General features: G+C 42.2%; 1 protein-coding gene across 1 annotated transcript in view; it reads right to left on the bottom strand.

Moving 5' to 3' along the window:
* Positions 1-23,132, bottom strand: part of LOC143784152 (aldehyde oxidase 1-like) — a 254,105-nt gene that overhangs the window by 167,865 nt on the left and 63,108 nt on the right. Inside the window, exons 7-12 of the mRNA XM_077272027.1 lie at positions 17,964-18,023; positions 13,939-14,019; positions 3,234-3,378; positions 1,781-1,873; positions 1,008-1,159; positions 157-250 (exon numbers count right to left, since the gene is read on the bottom strand). Coding sequence (XP_077128142.1) covers positions 157-250; positions 1,008-1,159; positions 1,781-1,873; positions 3,234-3,378; positions 13,939-14,019; positions 17,964-18,023 — 625 coding nt within the window. The remainder of the gene's footprint in view (positions 1-156; positions 251-1,007; positions 1,160-1,780; positions 1,874-3,233; positions 3,379-13,938; positions 14,020-17,963; positions 18,024-23,132) is intronic.

Below are 23,132 nucleotides of genomic sequence, written 5' to 3'. Positions count from 1 at the left end.
GTCTACTTTATAGATGGAATCTGATTGGACAAAGATATAAAATCTTGTAACTTTTTGTTTTTATTAACAGTATATGAAGAATCTACAGATTCTAGTTTGTATTGAGTCACCATATTACTTTTTAGAATTCTTCCATAATCATTTTCTATCAGTTACCTTTTGACAGAACAATGAGTGAAGTATTTCCACAAGCTAGTATGGGGTTCAGATCAGAATTCGGGTTCCGGCTAATTATATGTCCACCTAATGACTGCAACAAAGTTTTGTAGAATGAGTTAAAGTTAATCCTTGTATAATGAGTTAAAATTAGTTCTTGTTATTACATTTTTTATAAAGTGGTAATATTTAAAGATGAAGTGTTCTACTCGTGGAAAAGAAACAATGAATTGAGATACGTGCACTATTTTTCAACTGGCCTTAAAATTGGAATCTGTCAGCAGGTTTTGCCTTGTAATTTGAGAGCACCATAATGTAGGATCAGAGACCCTGATTCCAGTGATGTGTCACTTACTGGACTGTGTTTTGCCGTTTCAATACAATCAATGTTTTATCAGCAGGAGATTATGATTACAGGACAACTGGCCTTGTGAATAATAGTCCAACCACGCCCGCAGCACTGATTCATAGTTCTCTGTCACTATGCAATGTACACAGAAAGTAGTGGTATGGGCGAGGTTATACAAGGCTCAACAACTGAGCTCTGCTAGATCTACAGCAGAGAAAACTGTTACTCCATCATAACTGCTGCACCCAGGAAACTAAATGTCACAACCCTGGAATCAGGGTCTCTGTCCCTGCATCATGCTGCAGTCAGATTGCGTAGCAAAAGCCTGCTGACAGGATTTCTTTATGGTTGCTGATATACTGTATTCAGACATTTTATCTGTCTAACTTGATATTTTAGTAACCATATGTATTATGTAGCTTCTTTTGGGTGGCATTTCTAGACTTGACATTTCATTGCATTATCTGTATATCAATAGTGTGATAACAACATTTTAACATACGGCCACATTTCTGATCTGTTGTCCTGCCAGGGATTTCAGCTGTTGTAAAAGAACCCGAAAAGTCTTAGTCTTCTCATATGGGAGTTGAGACACTGCTTCCTCCAAAGTCTCCTTCAACATGGACAGAGTACACGCAGCACCTATAGATAGTCCTAGGGTACAAAATATTAAGGATTGTTATTTACTTGTGTTATAGAAGACATAGGATAATTACATAGGATACAATTCTTATGTTTTAGAGATGTGTAATAATCATGTGGATCCTATGGCTAAAACTAAGAGCATCTGCCGGTGGGCCTAGAAGTCAAGCTGTAAGATGGCTGCAAAAATGACTTTACCATTAAACACTTCTTTCCACTCTTAGCCTCAGAGATGATAGAAATGATTTTTACCATTACATTTGTCTCATCAAGTATCAGAAAATAAGTATCTGTTACATTTTAGCATAGTTTTATAATATTATATCTCGCTACTTGCATTAAGATGCCAAGACTAGAACACTTCTGAAAACATCATTGTTGTGACCGGAGGCGGCAGATTGGGACAAGTGGTTGCGAAATTTCCTCCGGAGCTTTTTATCTCACAGAATAATGGATTGAACAGACTAAAATCTGACCTGCCCAATGCTTCCCTCCCCTAAAGGCAAATGTTGGGGAACATTGGGCAGGCATCATAGACGTCAGTTTATTGGTCAAGCCAGACAAAATAAACAGACCTGTCAACTCAGAAATAAAAATATAGTGATACCTATGAAATGGATTTCTGGCACATACCGTCCTTTGTGTATTTCACAATATTTAGATCTGGAATTCTTCCAATTGAAATTATAACTGGGTAGAAAACTCCTTTTGACTTTATCTCCGGCCCTGGAGGAAATAATAAGTGGTTTTATGTCAGAGCTTGAGCTTTTTCAAATAAGCATGTACACCCAAACGTACTAAAAAAAAGAGGCAATGCATAGCGGTTCTCTTTAAGCATAATCAGTTTCCATTCATCTGGTTTTACACTAAATATATATTTTTCAAACAGTTTTTATTAATTTATTTTTAATCAACAAGAAATGGTACACAGAGTTCAGGCAATTCGCACCAGGAGCAAAGACGATGCTAGAAATAAAAAGTCATCAGTCACTTATCAATCCGCAGCATACTATGTAGTAGAGCGAAATCTAAAAAGAAGCATTTTATCGTTCTATCGCAAACCTTACAGTATCTGCTCAGGTCAGATCTCTCACACACCTCACAAACAGGCTATAGCCTTGAGCCTTGAACCATGGATGCCACATTTCAAGAAAGTCATCTAGAGCTCCTCTGGATGGAAATGTTAGCCAATACATAGGAAAGAGCGCATCGATCAACTGATTCTAAAGGTTTATGCTGCATTTACACTGACAAACATCAACTGTTATATCCAACAAGATGTAAGACTTAGGATACCAGTGTATAGTGGTCATTCTTGGGCGCAAATGATAGATGAGGTGCACAGTTACATTGAAACAAATACTATTTATTAGAATATCTCTACACGCCCCGTAAGTGACAGAGATAGTGGTGCCCACAATAGCACAACCCCATAAGGTGAGCATCTACACTCCCTGACTTGTCCCTTATCCCCTCGATGTATTCACCCTGTGTGCTCCTATCTTGTTTTTCTCTTTCACGCCTCTTCTATGACGGCCATTTAATGACCGCTGGTTGATTACATGTCAGCGGACTGGTGATAATTTAATAGTTTGCTTACACATGCCAACCACGCTTCCATGGGCACAAAAGGAGTGTTAATACAATCGTTCTATGTGTATGGTATATCATGTTATCGGCAGCACATGTCCTGTTTAATCAGGGTGATGTGCTGCCGAGAACGATCAATTTTAAGTAAGCCTAAAAATCATTTAGCTTTTGTCGAGTGATTGGTTGCCTGCTTGGACAGCCTGATAATAATCCGGTAAGACAATTATTAGCCAGTGTAAATGCACCTTATAGAAGAATAGATAAAACACCAAAATAACAGACAATATACAAATGGTGGAGATTGGCTTTCTAAACTTGCTATGATACCTGGCAATGCGTCTATTGATGTACGGATGCAGAAGCATATACAGATGGATGAGACAGAGAAGGAGAGAATGGGGTGATGACAATGCTCAGCTCAGTGCTGAAGCCTCAAGCTTCTCAGACAAAAAAACAACTATTACAATCTATGAGATTTTGATGTGTTTGTTCTCACCTATGCTGGTGTTTCCGACCATAAGAGGAGCCTCTGGATACTTGACTTTTAAATCTAAAAGTTCTTCCAGGTTAAAAACTGTAATCCATTTCACCTTTTCTCCTTGAAAGACTAATGACCGTGGGCTGTTATTTTGTATCATCAACTAGGTAGAGAGAAAAGATGGTTAAAAAGCAAGGTGTGATACATAAAGGCACATGGATGTCATAGTGAGCACCTCCATACCTGGAACCCCTCGCCATGAGTCAGAGCACTGCTAACAATCTGTGGTTCTCACAGTAGTGAACCAGGTCAATGCATTACAGACAATCATTTGATAACCATGTAGCTGGCTACATCTTCGTCTGGTAAGATGCAGTCAGTGTCTGTGATGGCTCAAGTAATTTAACGAGCTTATATTTTTTTTTAACTCCTTCTTAACTTTAGATGTACTGGTATGTCCAATGTTGGGACCTCCCCCATTCCTGCCATAAAGGTGCTCCTGTGATGTATACTATATATTGCAATACAATAGTATCACAGTATGTAGTATAAGCCATCAAAAAATCCCAGGTTCAAGTTCCCTAAGGGGACTAAAAAAAATCAATTAAAAGTTTAAAAAAAATGTAAAACAAAATAAATAAAGAAAGCTAAAAATTCAAGGCACCCTCATTTTCCTCAATTAAAAATAATGAGCTAAAAGAAAAATAAAGAATATTTGGTATAGCTGAGTCAGTAAAACTCAAGGCTATTAAAATATAAAATTAATTCATCCAATTGCTAAGCAGTGAAAAAAAAGAAAAATGCCAGAATCGCTGCAACAATGCAAGCAAATGCAGCAAGAAGAGAAAAAAGTTGTATATATCCCAAAATGGTGTCACTAAAAATATGAGTTTGCCACACAACAAACAGCTATGTTATCTGCGCCCTTCTTGGATTGCGTCTTTTTGCTAACTGGAGTATTATCTGTGGTTTACATTTGTAGACAACGTTTGTTTCGGCGTCTAAGGGAGAGCTCCTTTTTTTTCTAAGTGGCTAGTAACATTTACTGACATATTGTCTTTCATGGCACTTTATTTATTTACTAGCTGTACTACCCGGCTTCGCCCGGGTTAATGACTGCTGTTAGCAAAATAGAATGTGTTAACAAAAATTTATTCTGCACACAAAAACCACAAAACAAATAGATAGAAATGTAATTATTAAAAGGCAAAAACTAAGCAAATAGAAGCATTTCACAACATATATTAGCTTTGTTATACTGAGAATGTCTTTGTTGCCTATATTAACCAATCAGAGCTCAGGTTAATTAACTGTAGCAAAATAGAAGCTGAGCTGTGATTGGTTGCTATTGGCAGCATGATAAATCCCCAGCCAACAGGAAGCCCTCCCCCCTGGCAGTATATATTAGCTCACACATACACATAATAGACAGGTCATGTGACTGACAGCTGCCGTATTTCCTATATGGTACATTTGTTGCTCTTGTAGTTTGCTTATTAATCAGATTTTTATTTTTGAAGGACAATACCAGACTTGTGTGTGTTTTAGGGCGAGTTTTATGTGTCAAGTTGTGTGTGTTGAGTTGCGTGTGGCGACATGCATGTAGCGACTTTTGTGAGATGAGTTTTGTGTGGCGACATGCGTGTAGCAACATTTTGTGTGTTGAGTTGCATGTGACAGGTTAGTGTAGCAAGTTGTGTGCAGCAAGATTTGTGCATGGCGAGTTTTGCGCGTGGCGAGTTTTATGTGTGGTGCATTTTGAGTATGTGCAAGTTTTGTGTGAGGCAACTTTTGCATGTGGTGCAACTTTTGTACATGTGGCAATTTTTCTGTGTGTGCAAGTTTTGCATGAGGTGAGTTTTCCATGAGGTGAGTTTTGCACGTGTGGCGAGTTTTGCGTGAGCCTAGTTTTGCATATGGCGAGTTTTGCATGTAGCGAGTTTTGAGTGGTGACTTTTGTGTTTCGACTGTTATGTGGCGAGGTTGGTGTGTGTGTGTGGTGAAATGTGTGCTGAGGGTGGTATATGTGTTCAAGCACGTGGTAGTGTGTGGCGCATTTTGTGTTTGTGTTCATATCCCCGTGTGTGGTGAGTATCCCATGTCGGGGCCCCACCTTAGCAACTGTACGGTATATACTCTTTGTCGCCATCGCTCTCATTCTTTAAGTCCTCATTGTTCACATCTGGCAGCTGTCAATTTTCCTCCAACACTTTTCCCTTCACTTTTTCCCCATTATGTAGATAGGAGCAAAATTGTTTGGTGAATTGGAACGCGCGGGGTTAAAATTTCACCTCACAACATAGCCTATGACGCTCTCGGGGTCCAGACGTGTGACTGTGCAAAATTTTGTGGCTGTAGCTGCGACGGTACAGATGCCAATCCCGGACATACACACATACATACATACACACATTCAGCTTTATATATTAGATATACCTGTATGTAATCTCCTGTATATAGTATATACCTGTGTGTCATCTCACCTATATATAGTATATATCTGTGTGTCATCTCCTGTATATAGTATATACCTGTATGTCATCTCCTCCTATACATAGCATATACCTGTGTCATCTCCTCCTGTATATACTATATACCTGTAGGTAATCTGCTCCTGTATATAGTATATACCTGTGTGTCATCTCCTCCTGTATATAGTATATACCTGTATGTCATCTCCTCCTGTATGTAGTATGTACCTGTATGTCATCTCCTCCTCTATATAGTATATACCTGTGTGTCATCTCTCCTGTATATAGTATATATCTGTGTGTCATCTCCTCCTGTATATAGTATATACCTGTGTGTCATCTCCCCTGTAAATAGTATATACCTGTGTGTCATCTCCTGTATATAGTATATAGCTGTATGCCATCTCCTCCTGTATTAGCCCTCGTTCACACGTTATTTGGTCAGTATTTTTACCTCAGTATTTGTAAGCTAAAATGGCAGCCTGATAAATCCCCAGCCAACAGTAAGCCCACCCCCTGGCAGTATATATTAGCTCACACATACACATAATAGACTGGTCATGTGACTGACAGCTGCCGGATTCCTATATGGTACATTTGTTGCTCTTGTAGTTTGTCTGCTTATTAATCAGATTTTTATTTTTGAAGGATACCAGACTTGTGTGTGTTTTAGGGCGAGTTTCGTGTGTCAAGTTGTGTGTGTTGAGTTGCGTGTGGCGACATGCATGTAGGGACTTTTGTGAGATGAGTTTTGTGTGGCGACATGCGTGTAGCAACTTTTTGTGTGTCGAGTTGCATGTGACAGGTTAGTGTAGCAAGTTGTGTGCAGCAAGTTTTGCGCATGGCGAGTTTTGCGCGTGGCGAGTTTTATGTGTGGTGCCTTTTGAGTATGTGCAAGTTTTGTGTGAGGCAACTTTTGCATGTGTTGCAACTTTTGTGCATGTGGCAATTTTTCTGCGTGTGGCAATTTTTCTGCGTGTGCAAGTTTTGCGTGTGGCGAGTTTTGCACGTGTGGCGAGTTTTGCATGTGGAGAGTTTTGCGCGTGGCGAGTTTTGAGCGGCGACTTTTGTGTTTCTACTTTTATGTGGCGAGGTTGGTGTATGTGTGGTGAAATGTGCACTGAGGGTGGTATATGTGTTCGAGCACGTGGTAGTGTGTGGCGCATTTTGTGTGTGTGTTCATATCCCCGTGGTGGTGTGATTATCCCATGTTGGGGCCCCACCTTAGCAACTGTACAGTATATACTCTTTGGTGCCATCGCTGTCATTCTTTAAGTCCCCCTTGTTCACATCTGGCAGCTGTTAATTTGCCTCCAACACTTTTCCTTTCATTTTTTCCCCATTATGTAGATAGGGGCAAAATTGTTTGGTGACTTGGAAAGCGCGGGGTTAAAATTTCACCTCACAATATAGCTTTGACGCTCTCAGGGTCCAGACGTGTGACTGTGCAAAATTTTGTGCCTGTAGCTGCGACGCCTCCAACACTTTTCCTTTCACTTTTTCCCCATTATGTAGATAGGGGCAAAATTGTTTGGTGAATTGGAAAGCGCGGGGTTAAAATTTCACCTCACAACATAGCCTATGACGCTCTCGGGGTCCAGACGTGTGACTGTGCAAAATTTTGTGGCTGTAGCTGCTACGGTTCAGATGCCAATCCCGGACATACATACATACATACATACATACACACACACACACATTCAGCTTTATATATTAGATATCCATGGCTTTATGGACTTCTGAGATCACTACGTACAATATTCCACAGTTGAAACATATTTAATCTTAGTACTTTATCTTTGGATATTTATTTCAATTTAAACACATGCATTTTTTCAGCCATGTTTGATTATTATATGAGCTATTTGTTTAAGGCCAGTCTCACACGTCCAGATAATTCCGGTACCGCAAAAATCGGTACCGGAGTTATCCGTGTCCGTGTGCTCACGTGGCACATCAGTGTGGCACACGTGCGGCAGCCATGTGCCGCCCGTGTGCCGACTGAGGACCACACAGACCGTGCAGGAGACAGCGCTAGAGTTAAGCGCTGTCCCCTGCTTTTGGTGCTGAAACCGGCATTCATTCCTTCTCCCCAGCAGCGTTCGCTGGAGAGAAGGAATGAAAAATCAATGTTTTTTTATATTTTTTTTTGTTAAAAATAAAGTTCGGGGTCACCTCTGTTATGACCCCAATGGCAGAGGGTCTCAGAAATAATTACTAAGTCTGCAAACACAAAAAACCAGCTCATAGGGCAGTGGTAACTGAGCTGACCATATATCTAATCCTAGCACCACAAATAGCAGCAGCCGGGGAACGTGCCTACGTTGGTTCTAGACGTCTCGCGCCAGCCAGAGAACTAACTAACCCTAGAAGGGAAAAGAAAGACCTTTCTTGCCTCCAGAGAAAAGACCCCAAAAGTTGGATACAAGCCCCCAACAAATAATAACGGTGAGGTAAGAGGAAAAGACAAACGTAAGAATGAGCTAGGTATTTAGCAAAGAGAGGCCCACTAGCTAATAGCAGAATATAGTAAGATGACTTATATGGTCAGCAAAAACCCTATCAAAATATCCACGCTGGATATTCAAGAACCCCCGAACCGTCTAACGGCCCGGGGGGAGAACACCAGCCCCCCTAGAGCTTCCAGCAAAGTCAGGAATCACATTTAGTACAAGCTGGACAAAAATAAGAGCAAAGCAAATAACCAAAAAACAAAGAAGCAGGACTTAGCTTAATTTTGCACGAACCAGGACAGCAGACAGGAGCAAACAGAAAGGATCTGATTACAACGATGCCAGGCACTGGACTAAGGATCCAGGGAGTTTATATAGCAACACCCCTGGACTAACGACCCAGGTGGGTGCCAAACTGAGGAAAGACAATCCCAGAGTCATATCACTAGTAACCACAAGAGGGAGCCAAAAAGTCTAATTCACAACAGTACCCCCCCCTTAAGGAGGGGTCACTGAACCCTCACCAAGACCACCAGGGCGATCAGGATGAGCAGCGTGAAAGGCACGAACTAAATCGGCCGCATGCACATCAGAAGCAACCACCCAGGAATTATCCTCCTGACCATAGCCCTTCCACTTGACCAGATACTGAAGCCTCCGTCTGGAGAGACGAGAATCCAAGATCTTCTACACCACGTACTCCAACTTGCCCTCAACCAACACCGGAGCAGGAGGCTCAACAGAAGGAACCACAGGTACAACGTACCGCCGCAACAAAGACCTATGGGACACGTTGTGAATGGCAAACGACACCGGAAGATCCAAGCGAAAGGACACAGGAACCAAATCGGAAGAGGAAGGCAGCTTAGGCAAAGGCACCAAATGGACCATTTTAGAAAAGCGATCACATACCACCCAGATGACAGACATGCCCTGAGACACCGGGAGATCTGAAATGAAATCCATGGAAATGTGTGTCCAAGGCCTCTTCGGGACAGGCAAGGGCAAGAGCAACCCGCTGGCACGAGAACAGCAAGGCTTAGCTCGAGCACAAGTCCCACAGGACTGCACAAATGACCGCACATCCCGTGACAAGGAAGGCCACCAAAAGGACCTAGCCACCAGATCTCTGGTGCCAAAAATTCCCGGATGCCCTGCCAACACCGAGGAATGAACCTCGGAAATGACTCTGCTGGTCCACTTATCAGGAACAAACAGTCTGTCAGGTGGACAAGAGTCAGGTCTACCAGCCTGAAATCTCTGCAACACACGTCGCAAATCAGGAGAAATGGCCGACAAGATAACTCCCTTTTTAAGAATACCAACATCATAATTCCGCTCAGCAGGCGAAAACTTCCTCGAGAAAAAGGCACAAGGTCTCATCACAGAGCAACCAGGGCCTCTCTGCGACAAAACGGCCCCTGCCCCAATCTCAGAAGCATCCACTTCAACCTGAAAGGGAAGTGAGACATCAGGCTGGCACAAAACAGGCGCCGAAGTAAACCGGCGCTTCAACTCCTGGAAAGCCTCCACGGCTGCAGGAGCCCAGTTAGCAACATCAGAACCTTTCTTGGTCATATCCGTCAAAGGTTTAACAATGCTAGAAAAATTAGCAATAAAACGACGGTAGAAGTTAGCAAAACCCAAGAACTTCTGAAGACTCTTAACTGACGTGGGTTGAGTCCACTCATGAATAGCTCGGACCTTGACTGGGTCCATCTCCACAGCAGAAGGGGAAAAAATAAACCTCAAAAAGGGAACCTTCTGTACTCCAAAGAGACACTTTGAGCCCTTAACAAACAAAGCATTCTCACGCAAAACCTGAAACACCATCCTGACCTGCTCCACATGTGAGTCCCAATCTTCAGAGAAAACCAGAATATCATCCAGATAAACAATCATAAATTTATCCAGATACTTCCGGAAAATATCATGCATAAAGGACTGAAACACTGAGGGAGCATTAGAGAGCCCAAAAGGCATCACCAAGTACTCAAAATGACCTTCGGGCGTATTAAATGCTGTCTTCCATTCATCTCCTTGCTTAATGCGCACAAGGTTGTACGCACCACGAAGATCTATCTTGGTGAACCACTTGGCACCTTTAATCCGGGCAAACAAGTCCGACAACAGAGGCAAAGGATACTGAAATTTAACAGTGATTTTATTCAGAAGCCGATAGTCAATACAAGGTCTCAAAGATCCGTCCTTCTTGGCCACAAAAAAGAATCCCGCACCAAGAGGGGAAGAGGATGAACGGATATGCCCCTTCTCCAGAGACTCCTTGATATACGAACGCATTGCGGCATGCTCAGGTACAGACAGATTAAATAGTCTTCCCTTAGGAAATTTACTACCTGGAATCAAATCTATGGCGCAGTCACAGTCCCTATGAGGAGGCAGAGCACTGGACCTGGACTCGCTGAATACATCCTGATAATCAGACAAATACTCAGGAACTTCCGAAGGAGTAGAGGAAGCAATAGACACCGGCGGGGAATCAGCATGAATTCCCTGACAGCCCCAACTTGACACAGACATTGCCTTCCAATCCAAGACTGGATTGTGGGTCTGTAACCATGGCAGACCCAAAACGACCAAATCATGCATTTTATGCAGAACAAGAAAACGAATCACCTCCCGATGTTCAGGAGTCATGCACATGGTTACCTGCGTCCAAAACTGCGGTTTATTTTCCGCCAATGGCGTAGCATCAATACCTCTAAGAGGAATAGGATTTACCAACGGTTCAAGAACAAAACCACAGCGCTTGGCAAATGACAGATCCATAAGACTCAGGGCAGCACCTGAATCCACAAACGCCATAACAGGGTAAGAAGACAATGAGCAAATTAAAGTCACAGACAAAATAAATTTAGGTTGCAAATTACCAATGGCGACAGTACTAACAACCCTTGTTAGGCGTTTAGAGCATGCTGATATAACATGTGTAGAATCTCCACAGTAAAAACACAACCCATTCTGACGTCTATGATTTTTCCGCTCATTTCTGGTCTGAATTCTATCACATTGCATCAAATCAGGTGTTTGTTCAGACAACACCACCAGAGGATTAGCGGTTTTGCGCTCCCGCAACCGCCGGTCAATTTGAATAGCCAGCGCCATGGAATCATTCAGACTTGTAGGAATGGAGAAACCCACCATCACATTCTTAATGGCTTCAGAAAGGCCATTTCTGAAATTTGCGGCCAGAGCACACTCATTCCACTGAGTAAGCACGGACCATTTCCGAAATTTTTGGCAACACACTTCAGCCTCATCCCGGCCCCGAGAAATAGCCAGCAAGGCTTTTTCTGCCTGAACCTCAAGATTGGGTTCCTCGTAAAGCAATCCGAGCGCCAGAAAAAACGCATCAATATTTGCCAATGCCGGATCTCCTGGCGCTAGCGAGAAAGCCCAATCCCGAGGGTCGCCCCGTAAAAAAGAGATAACAATTTTAACTTGCTGAGCTGAGTCTCCAGATGAACGGGGTCTCAGAGATAGAAACAATTTACAATTATTCCTGAAATTCCTAAACTTAAATCGGTCTCCAGAAAACAGTTCAGGAATAGGTATTTTAGGTTCAGACATTGGACTACTGGTAACAAAATCTTGTATGCTTTGCACACGAGCAGCAAGCTGGTCCACACTTGTAATCAAGGTCTGGACATTCATGTCTGCAGCAAGCTCAAGCCACTCAGAGGTAAAGGGGAGGAAGAGAGGAAAAGAAAAAAAAAAAAAAAAAAAACTCAGAATTTCCTTTCTTATTATCCCACTTCTGCAATGCATTAAACATTCAATGTCGGCCTGGCATACTGTTATGACCCCAATGGCAGAGGGTCTCAGAAATAATTACTAAGTCTGCAAACACAAAAAAACAGCTCATAGGGCAGTGGTAACTGAGCTGACCATATATCTAATCCTAGCACCACAAATAGCAGCAGCCGGGGAACGTGCCTACATTGGTTCTAGACGTCTCGCGCCAGCCGGAGAACTAACTAACCCTAGAAGGGAAAAGAAAGACCTTTCTTGCCTCCAGAGAAAAGACCCCAAAAGTTGGATACAAGCCCCCAACAAATAATAACGGTGAGGTAAGAGGAAAAGACAAACGTAAGAATGAGCTAGGTATTTAGCAAAGAGAGGCCCACTAGCTAATAGCAGAATATAGTAAGATGACTTATATGGTCAGCAAAAACCCTATCAAAATATCCACGCTGGATATTCAAGAACCCCCGAACCGTCTAACGGCCCGGGGGGAGAACACCAGCCCCCCTAGAGCTTCCAGCAAAGTCAGGAATCACATTTAGTACAAGCTGGACAAAAATAAGAGCAAAGCAAATAACCAAAAAACAAAGAAGCAGGACTTAGCTTAATTTTGCACGAACCAGGACAGCAGACAGGAGCAAACAGAAAGGATCTGATTACAACGATGCCAGGCACTGGACTAAGGATCCAGGGAGTTTATATAGCAACACCCCTGGACTAACGACCCAGGTGGGTGCCAAACTGAGGAAAGACAATCCCAGAGTCATATCACTAGTAACCACAAGAGGGAGCCAAAAAGTCTAATTCACAACACACCTCCCGCCTCCCACCCCCTGTGCGCCCGCCCGTTTGCATTAAAATACTCACCCAGCTTCCGCGATGCCTCCTCTCAGGGCCGGCAGCTTGTCCTGTGTGAGCGGTCATGTGGTATCGCTCATTACAGGGATGAATATGCGGCTCCACCCCTATGGGAGGTTGAGCCGCATATTCATCCCTGTAATGAGCAGTACCACGTGACCCCCAAACTTTATTTTTAAAGAAAAAAAAGCAAAACGTGATTTTTCATCTCTTCTGTTCTGCAAGCGCTGCCTTCAGCCGAGCAGGATAGAAGGGATGAATGCCGCCTTCAGCACCACAAGCAGGGGGGGACAGCGCTTACTGTAGCGCTGTTTCTCCTGCGGGCGATACGTGCACACGGAGGAGAGTGCACACTGTTCTCCGTGTGCACGTGTGCGGGATCCTTTGCGGACCGTGCTGCCGGAGAAAAATGGACATGTCTCCGTGTTTTTCACACGGACACACGGTCCCTGAAAACACGGAGACATGTGCATAGACCCATTCAATTGAATGGGTCTACGTGTGTCAGTGTCTCCGGTACGTGAGAAAACTGTCACTACACGTACCGGAGACACTGACGTGTGAAACCGGCCTAAGTCATTATCAACTCTATTAAGGTCCTCTTTCCTGCAACAATTATTTCTTGCACATTTTTTATTCTTTTTAATCATGAATTTAATAAATATTTGGTTTAATTTCAAAATAGTCTCCTCGTTTCCATAGGTTTATATTGGATTTATTTTGGAGCTCTTATACATTTTGACCAGTTTATATACAATATACAAGTTTGGTATCGCTAAGATCCCACTGGCCAGAAGAATCTTATTCTTTGTCACTTCCCCCACTTTTGAACGCTGTGAAAAAAAAAAAAAACCCCAAAAACAATTGTGGAACTGTGTTTTTTTGCTCAATTTGACTGAGCTCAGAATCTTTTTTTACCCATATTCCAGTACATCGAATTTTAATAGAAATGGTGTCATTCAAAACTACAACTTATCCTACAAAATAAAGTATTCAGTTGGTAATGTCATCAGAAAATGTAAAAAAGTTATGGCTCTTAGAATAAGGGGAGGAAAAAACAAAAGAGCAAAAATATAAAATCATCAAATCTGGAAGGGGTTAAAGAACACATTTAACAAATTGGAAAAATATCTTCAAATTTTAATAGAAAACTGAGAAAGTTTAAGTGTTACTTACAGTAAGTTCAGGAGGAAATATTAATTCCTGTGTTGTGTCCACAGGTAACAAGTCTTCGTTATTTAAAAATAGTGTAGTTATCTATAGAAATACTGTAATCAGACATCTCTCAACAACACATTATTTATAATGTTCAGGCAGAGCCTAAATAATTACAATATTAGCTATAGTTGTACAACCCCGATTTCCCCCAAAAAAGTTGGAACGCTTTGTAAAATGAAATAAAAAATGCAATGACTTGTAAATCTTTTATAGCCATATTTTATTCACAATAGAACATAGAACACAGATCAGAAGGAGAAAGTTAGACATTTTTCCATTTCATCTGAAAAAAATTAACTCATTTACAATTTGATGGCAGCTCAAACAACACATAAAAAACAGGGTTAACAAAAGGCAGGAAAAGTAAGTGGTACTAATGAAAAACAGTTGGAGGGTCAGTTTTCAACTAGGTCACACGACTGTGTATAAAAAGAGCATGTTAGAGAGGCAGAGTCTCGGAAACAAAGATGGTCAGGGGTTTACCAATCTAGAATTATGGGACGATTTCAGAAAAATGTTTCTTAATCTAAAATTTCAAAACGGTTGAATATCTACAATACGTAATTTCATCAAAAGATTCAGAGATTCTAGAGAAATCGTTGTGAACAAGGGTCAAGGGTGATGATCAGTATTGGATGCTTGTGATCTCCGGGCTCTCAGGCGACACTGCATTAAAAATAGGCACAATTCGGTTGTCAATATTGCTACATGGGGTCAGGAGTATTTCCATAAATCATTGTCTGTGAATACAGTTTGCCGTATAATCCACAAATGTAAGGTAAAGCTCTATTAGGCAAAGAAGTTGCCATATATCAACACAATCCAGAGATGCTGCTGTTTTCTCTGGGCCAATGCTCATCTAAAATGGACTGAGACTGAATGCAAAACTGTTCTGTAGTTGGATGAATCTAAATTTGAAACAACTCTTAGTGGAAATTATGAATACCATGTCCTGCGGACTGAATAGATGGACCATCCAGCCTGTTATCAGTGCACAGGTCAAAAGTTGCATCTTTTATGGTATGAGGTTGCATTATTGCCTATGGCAGGAAACCCAACCTGTGGCTTGGGAGCATTAGCACCAGGTCTACCAAAAAAACCCTATAAAGAGTAGATCTACAGATGGTGAATTTAGTGAGTAGCCCTGCACAAAAGATCTGAATGTGCATATTCTGGCCTTGGGGGTTTGGAGATAATTTAAGCATAGCAAGTTGGAGACCAGATGATGATAACTGTCAGAAGAGGTTCTTGAACCTTGATGCAACAGTGTAGTGGGAGTGATTGATGAGAGAAAACTGAACGGAGGTATTGTGGTAACCTCTGGATCTTGGTATACCGTATGATTTCGGTGGAAAAGCTTTGGCTGTAATTATACCAGCAATGGGGATCTGTGTGTTGTTACTGTGAGAGGGGAAGGAGCTGGATGTGGCTCGCATCTTTCTCTTAGACCTAAATGTGGCTCGCGACTTGAGATGAGAGAATTTGTTCGGGTCAGGGCTTATTCGGCAAGCTATAGCACTTACCAAATAAGCTGCAGAGGGAACCCAGCGTACTGGATCGCGCCAGTTGATCAGCTGTTCGGCTCCGCAGTTGCATGAGTCGTGGCTGTGTGACAGGCACAACACACAGGCTCTCCGTGCAAGTGTCGTGAATATCACACAGCCGCGACACATGCAGCTGCAGCGCCAAACAGCGGATCAGCCAGCACGATCCAGGAAGCTGGGTTCCCTCTGCAGCTTATTTGGTAAGCGCTATAGCTTGCCGAATAAGCCCTGACCCGATCAAATTTGCTCATCTCTACTCACGACACTCTCTCAAAGCTGAATGTGGCTCTTAAGGTTAGGGACCACTGGCCCATGGCCTTGACAACCTTAAAAAACACTCTCAATGCTGAACATTATATAAAGGTTTTAGAATATCATATGCTCCCATTCAGACATCTATTTCAGGGATGGCCTTGCATATTTCAGCAAAACAACACTAAACCACATACTGCATCTATCACAAAAGCATGGATTTGCAGAAGAAGAGTTAGGTAATGAACTGACCACCTGCAGCCCAGATCTTAACACAAATAGAGGACATTTGGGGCATTAAAGGGCCACTGTCACCCCCTCCAGCCGTTATAAACTAAAAGAGCCACCTTGTGCAGCAGTAATGCTGCAGTCTAACAAGGTGGCTCTTTTAGTTTTTGATTCCGTTATTCCCTCAATAAAGCATTTTAAAATTTGCCCTAACTACCTGTCTGCAGACCTGGAGGCGGTCCGAAGCCTCCTCTGTGAATCTCCCAACGGCCGTCACTCTTCTCTTCTGGGGATGTGGTCGCCGCCCCCTGAGCGCTGTTTCTTCTTAAATCCGGCGCCTGCGCTGTGCGTGCCTGCCTGTGACAGGCGCAGTCTTCATTGTCCATCATAGGTCAGGTGCAGGGTGCCTGACTGCGCCTGTGCCGGCAGTGCGGCCACCCTGTTGCTGAATCCCCGCCCCGCACTGTGTTATTCATTATGCACAGTGCGGGGCTGGGGTTCCTGGGCATGCGCACTGCGCTGTTCAGACGCTCCCCCGGTCCCCCGCCTTCCAGCGTTGCCGTAATATACAGGTTTCCTCTCCAGCGTTTGGAATGAAGCAGCCGCAAATAACAACGCTGGAAGGCGGGGGAGCGTCTGAGCTGGGGGAGCGTCTGAACAGCGCAGTGCGCATGCCCAGGAACCCCAGCCCCGCACTGTGCATAATGAATAACACAGTGCGGGGTGGGGATTCAGCAACAGGGTGGCCGCACTGCCGGCACAGGCGCAGTCAGGCACCCTGCATCTGACCTATGACGGACAATGAAGACTGCGCCTGTCACAGGCAGGCACGCACAGCGCAGGCGCCGGATTTAAGAAGAAACAGCGCTCAGGGGGCGGCGACCACATCCCCAGAAGAGAAGAGTGACGGCCGTTGGGAGATTCACAGAGGAGGCTTTGGACCGCCTCCAGGTCTGCAGACAGGTAGTTAGGGCAAATTTTAAAACGCTTTATTGAGGGAATAACGGAATCAAAAACTAAAAGAGCCACCTTGTTAGACTGCAGCATTACTGCTGCACAAGGTGGCTCTTTTAGTTTATAACGGCTGGAGGGGGTGACAGTGGCCCTTTAAGAAACTAAAAATCCAGGACTGCTGAGCAGAGGGAATCCTACATCAGACAAGAATGGGGCAACATTCCGCTCCCAAAACTCCAGAAATTCGCCTCACTTCCCTAACATTTAGACTGTTGTAAAAAGAATAGGGGAGGCTACACAATGGTAGGCATGGCCATGTCTCAACTTTTTTCACATGTGTTGACACCATCAATTTGTAAATTAGATGATTTTTTCAAATAAAATGGAAGCGTAACTTTTCATATCTGATTTGTGTTCTATGTTCTGTTGTGAATAGGCTATAAGAGATTTCCAAATCATTGCATTCTTGATTTTTTACATGTTACACAGCATCCCAACTTCTTTGTAATTAGGGTTGTGCATTATCTGAAGATCTTGGCGTTTTTTGTTCAACACAAGAAAAAGACAGTAAACTTGATATCATAGTTAGATTGGTAATATAATAGTTTACTACTATCTGTGGTCATGTTATTGCTATCTATAGGGGGTGTAACCTGGAGTGTTTCTCCTTCTGGACAGTGCCAAGCTGGCATAAGGAGACTTATAGGCTTCTCTCGGAATTGGCAATCTCCATAAGGAGAAACATTATCCTGAACACCCACTGTCTAACGCCTCTCACCTAGTTAAATCAGACATCCTGCTCTGCAATGATGAAGGGAAAACACCCAAAAACTTTTAGTCTGGTTTGGCGTCATGTGGATAGGCTTGTTTAAGGGTTGTCATTGACTTTTACATTTGTTACATCCAATAGGTTGTTCTAGAGCTCATGTCCTTCCTCTCTGAAGAGGCTATCTGCTCTTTATGGTCAGATACTTTCAGTTGCTGTGTCGCTGTTGAGGTACTTACATTATCCCTTTGGTCATGGTCTGGTTGACCATTCTGTTCAAGTTTACAACAGTTTGGTTCCTGGATAGACAACAAGAGATTAAAAATCAAGATGAGTGGCCGTGATACATATTGACTCTCTTAGCCACGGTATGTCAATTATTTTAAGTCTTGTTTTAGTAAGTGTCCAAGACACCACCAATTCAAAGTAGAAACGTAGAAACTTCCTGTACAACACCATCCTGTTTGGGGAAGGATTGCATGCTGAAGTATAGCTTTTTTTTTCATTGTAAAATGTAGAACATTTGGTATCTGAAGCCTCGATATGTCACTGTATGTAGTTCACTGTAGAATTATCAAAGCATTTTAAGTCTAATGTGGTCCAAATTATAAGAAATGTAAGTTTCGGTTAAACAAAAAAGGTCCTAAAGCAAGATGAATCAATGCACATATCTAGAAGTACACACATCCAAAAGAATGGTTAGCCTTGAGGAAAATACTGCTATTTTTCATCTTTAGGAGGGTACCTTTAATCCTCTCCATATCATTTATAGTACTTTTTTTCCTCACTATTTCTGTTTGGCAATGATGACTGTGTGTATGTTGAGAAGTCAATTGAATGTATTTGTACACGCTATTAAAAAAAATCCTGTAATCCAATTTTGTAGCAGACGCCAATAAAGCAAAGAAGAGTGCTCATAAATGTCGTTGACCTGTTTCCAACATCTCCTAGTGATAAGGGTTAGCTCTACACCTTGAATATCCGATTAAAGACTCATTGCAAGAAACTGACTTCAGAGTCATCTGTCCATTCCAAATCAGAGAGTAAATCACTTCGGTCACTTGCTATTTGAAACTGCCTTCCACTTTGAAATATCTCAATGCTTTTAATATTTCCTCACTTTGTCCTTTTTTCTCAATAAATTCTCTTCTATTGAGAAGTCACATACTGTTTCCGCCACTGATCCTGACAGCACAAGATTTAACAAATTCTGGGCTCTAAGAAGATTCAGAGTTTCATAGCTTTTAACCCCTTCACCCCCAAGGGTGGTTTGCACGTTAATGACCGGGCCAATTTTTACAATTCTGACCACTGTCCCTTTATGAGGCTATAACTCTGGAACGCTTTGACGGATCTTGGCGATTCTGACATTGTTTTCTCGTGACATATTGTACTTCATGTTAGTGGTAAAATGTATTCGATATAACTTGCGTTTATTTGTGAAAAAAATGGAAATTTGGCGAAAATTTTGAAAATTTTGCAATTTTCCAACTTTGAATTTTTATGCCCTTAAATCACAGACATATGTCACGCAAAATACTTAATAAGTAACATTTCCCACATGTCTACTTTACATCAGTACAATTTTGGAACCAAAATTTTTTTTTGTGACGGAGTTATAAGGGTTAAAAGTTGACCAGCAATTTCTCATTTTTACAACACCATTTTTTTTTAGGGACCACATCTCATTTGAAGTCATTTTGAGGGGTCTATATGATAGAAAATGCCCCAAAGTGACACCATTTTAAAAACTGCACCCCTCAAGGTGCTCAAAACCACATTCAAAAAGTTTATTAACCCTTCAGGTGTTTCACAGGAATTTTTGGAATGTTTAAATAAAAATGAACATTTAACTTTTTTTCACACAAAATTTATTTCAGCTCCAATTTGTTTTATTTTACCAAGGGTAACAGGAGAAAATGGACCCCCAAAGTTGTTGTACAATTTGTCCTGAGTACGCTGATACCCCATATGTGGGGGTAAACCACTGTTTGGGCGTATGGCAGAGCTCGGAAGGAAAGGAGCGCCATTTGACTTTTCAATGCAAAATTGACTGGAATTGAGATGGGACGCCATGTTGCGTTTGGAGAGCCCCTGATGTGCCTAAACATTGAAACTCCCTACAAGTGACACCATTTTGGAAAGTAGACCCCCTAAGGAACTTATCTAGATGTGTGGTGAGCACTTTGACCCACCAAGTGCTTCACAGAAGTTTATAATGCAGAGCCGTAAAAATAAAAAATCATATTTTTTCACAAAAATGATCTTTTCGCCCCCAATTTTTTATTTTCCCAAGGGTAAGAGAAGAAATTGGACCCCAAAAAATGTTGGCCAATTTGTCCTGAGTACGCTGATACCCCATATGTGGGTGTAAACCATTGTTTGGGCGCATGGCAGAGCTTGGAAGGGAAGGAGCGCCATTTGACTTTTCAATGCAAAATTGACTGGAATTGAGATGGGACGCCATGTTGCGTTTGGAGAGCCCCTGATGTGCCTAAACATTGAAACTCCCTACAAGTGACACCATTTTGGAAAGTAGACCCCCTAAGGATCTTATCTAGATGTGTTTTGAGAGCTTTGAACCCCCAAGTGTTTCACTACAGATTATAACGCAGAGCCGTGAAAATAATTTTTATTTTTTTTCTCAAAAATGATTTTTTTAGCACCCAGCTTTGTATTTTTACAAGGGTAACAGAATAAATTGGACCCCAAAATTTGTTTTCCAATTTGTCCTGAGTACGCTGATACCCCATATGTGGGGGGGAACCACTGTTTGGGCGCATGACAGAGCTCGGAAGGGAAGGAGCGCCATTTGGAATGCAGACTTAAATGGATTGGTCAGCAGCCGTCACGTTGCATTTGCAGAGCCCCTGATGTACCCAAACAGTACAAACCCCCCACAAGTGACCCCATATTGGAAACTAGACCTCCCAAGGAACTTATCTAGATGTGTTTTGAGAACTTTGAACCCCCAAGTGTTTCACTAAAGTTTATAGCGCAAAGCCGTGAAAATAAAAATTCTTTTTTTTTTTCACAAAAATGATTTTTTAGCCCCCAGTTTTGTATTTTCACAAGGGTAACAGGATAAATTAGACCCCAAAAGTTGTTGTCCAATTTGTCCTGAGTACGCTGATACCCCATATGTGGGGGGGAACCACTGTTTGGGTGCATGACAGAGCTCGGAAGGGAAGGAGCGCCATTTGGAATGCAGCCTTAAATGGATTGGTCTGCAGGCGTCACGTTGCATTTGCAGAGCCCCTGATGTACCCAAACAGTACAAACCCCCCACAAGTGACCCCATATTGGAAACTAGACCTCCCAAGGAACTTATCTAGAGGTGTTGTGAGAACTTTGAACCCCCAAGTGTTTCACTACAGTTTATAACGCAGAGCCGTGAAAATAAAACATCTTTTTTTTCCCACAAAAATGATTTTTAGCCCCCCAAATTTTTATTTTCCCAAGGATAACAAGAGAACTTGGACCCCAGAAGTTGTTGTTCAATTTGTCCCGAGTACGCTGATAACACATATGTTGGGGTAAACCCCTTTTTGGGCGCACGGGAGAGCTCGGAAGGGAAGGAGCACTGTTTTACTTTTTCAACGCAGAATTGGCTGGAATTGAGATTGGACGCCATGTCGCGCTTGGAGAGCCCCTGATGTGCCTGGACAGTGGAAACTCCCCAATTCTACCTGAAACCCTAACCCAAACACACCCCTAACCCTAATCCCAACGGTAACCCTAACCACACCCCTAGCCCTGACACACCCATAATTCTAATCCCAACCCTAATCCAAACGTAAATGTAATCCAAACCCTAACCCTAACTTTACCTCCAACCCTAACCCTAACCCTAACCCTACCCCTAACCCTAACCCTAAACGTGACTGAAATACGTGGCACTGAAATACGTGGCACTGAAATACGTGGCACTGAAATACGTGGCACTGAAATACGTGGCACTGAAATACGTGATACGTGGCACTTAAATACGTGGCACTGAAACACGTGGCACTGAAATACGTGATACGTGGCACTGAAATACGTGGCACTGAAATACGTGGCACTGAAATACGTGGCACTGAAATACGTGGCACTGAAATACGTGGCACTGAAATACGTGGCACTGAAATATGTGATACGTGGCACTGAAATACGTGGCACTGAAATACGTGGCACTGAAATACGTGGCACTGAAATACGTGGCACTGAAATACGTGGCACTGAAATACGTGGCACTGAAATATGTGATACGTGGCACTTAAATACGTGGCACTGAAATACGTGGCACTGAAATACGTGGCACTGAAATACGTGGCACTGAAATACGTGGCACTGAAATACGTGGCACTATGACTGTCAGAAAATGTTCATTAAACGGTTAGGGGTGAGGTTAGGGGTAGAGTTAGGGTTTGGATCCCTTTATCACCTTGATGGTGGTGGGTGGCTTTTCAGTGTGTTTTCTGTTTTTTTTCGATAAAAATGCATGCGTTTTTAACGCAAACAAACGCATGTGCTTAAAAACGCAAGAAAATACTGCAGGTTGTATTTCTGAAAATGAACGCATGCAGAAAAAAAACGCATGCGTTTGAAAACGCGACCAAACGCGTACAAAAAAAACGCATGCGTTTTCAATGTTAAATATAGGGAAAAACGCATGCGTTTTTTTGTGCAAAAAACGCTGCAGACAAAAACGCAAGTGTGAAACCAGCGACGCTTTTTATAGCAAAAAAGTTTTTGCGTCTCCACATTTTGAGACCTATAATTTTTCCACATTTTGCTCCACAGAGTCATGTGAGGTCTTGTTTTTTGCGGGACGAGTTGACGTTTTTATTGGTAACATTTTCGGACACGTGACCATTTTTGATCGCTTTTTATTCCGATTTTTGTGAGGCAGAATGACCAAAAACCTGCTATTCATGAATTTCTTTTGGGAGAGGCGTTTATACCGTTCCGCGTTTGGTAAAATTGATAAAGCAGTTTTATTCGTCGGGTCAGTACGATTACAGCGATATCTCATTTATATCATTTTTTTATGTTTTGGCGCTTTTATACGATAAAAACTAAAATATAGAAAAAATAATTATTTTGGTATCGCTTTATTCTCAGGACTATAACTTTTTTATTTTTTTGCTGATGATGCTGTATGGCGGCTTGTTTTTTGCGGGACAAGATGACGTTTTCAGCGGTACCATGGATATTTATATCAGTCTTTTTGATCGTGTGTTATTCCACTTTTTGTTCGGCGGTATGGTAATAAAGCGTTGTTTTTTGCCTCGTTTTTTTTTTTTTTTCTTACGGTGTTTACTGAAGGGGTTAACTAGTGGGGCAGTTTTATAGGTTGGGTCGTTACGGACGCGGCGATACTAAATATGTGTACTTTTATTGTTTTGTTTTTTTTATTTAGATAA

Source organism: Ranitomeya variabilis, chromosome 7 (genome assembly GCF_051348905.1).
Source record: "Ranitomeya variabilis isolate aRanVar5 chromosome 7, aRanVar5.hap1, whole genome shotgun sequence".
Classification (NCBI taxonomy): domain Eukaryota; kingdom Metazoa; phylum Chordata; class Amphibia; order Anura; family Dendrobatidae; genus Ranitomeya; species Ranitomeya variabilis.
Note: the sequence above shows the minus strand (reverse complement) of the source record. Positions and strands in the feature narration are given on the sequence as shown.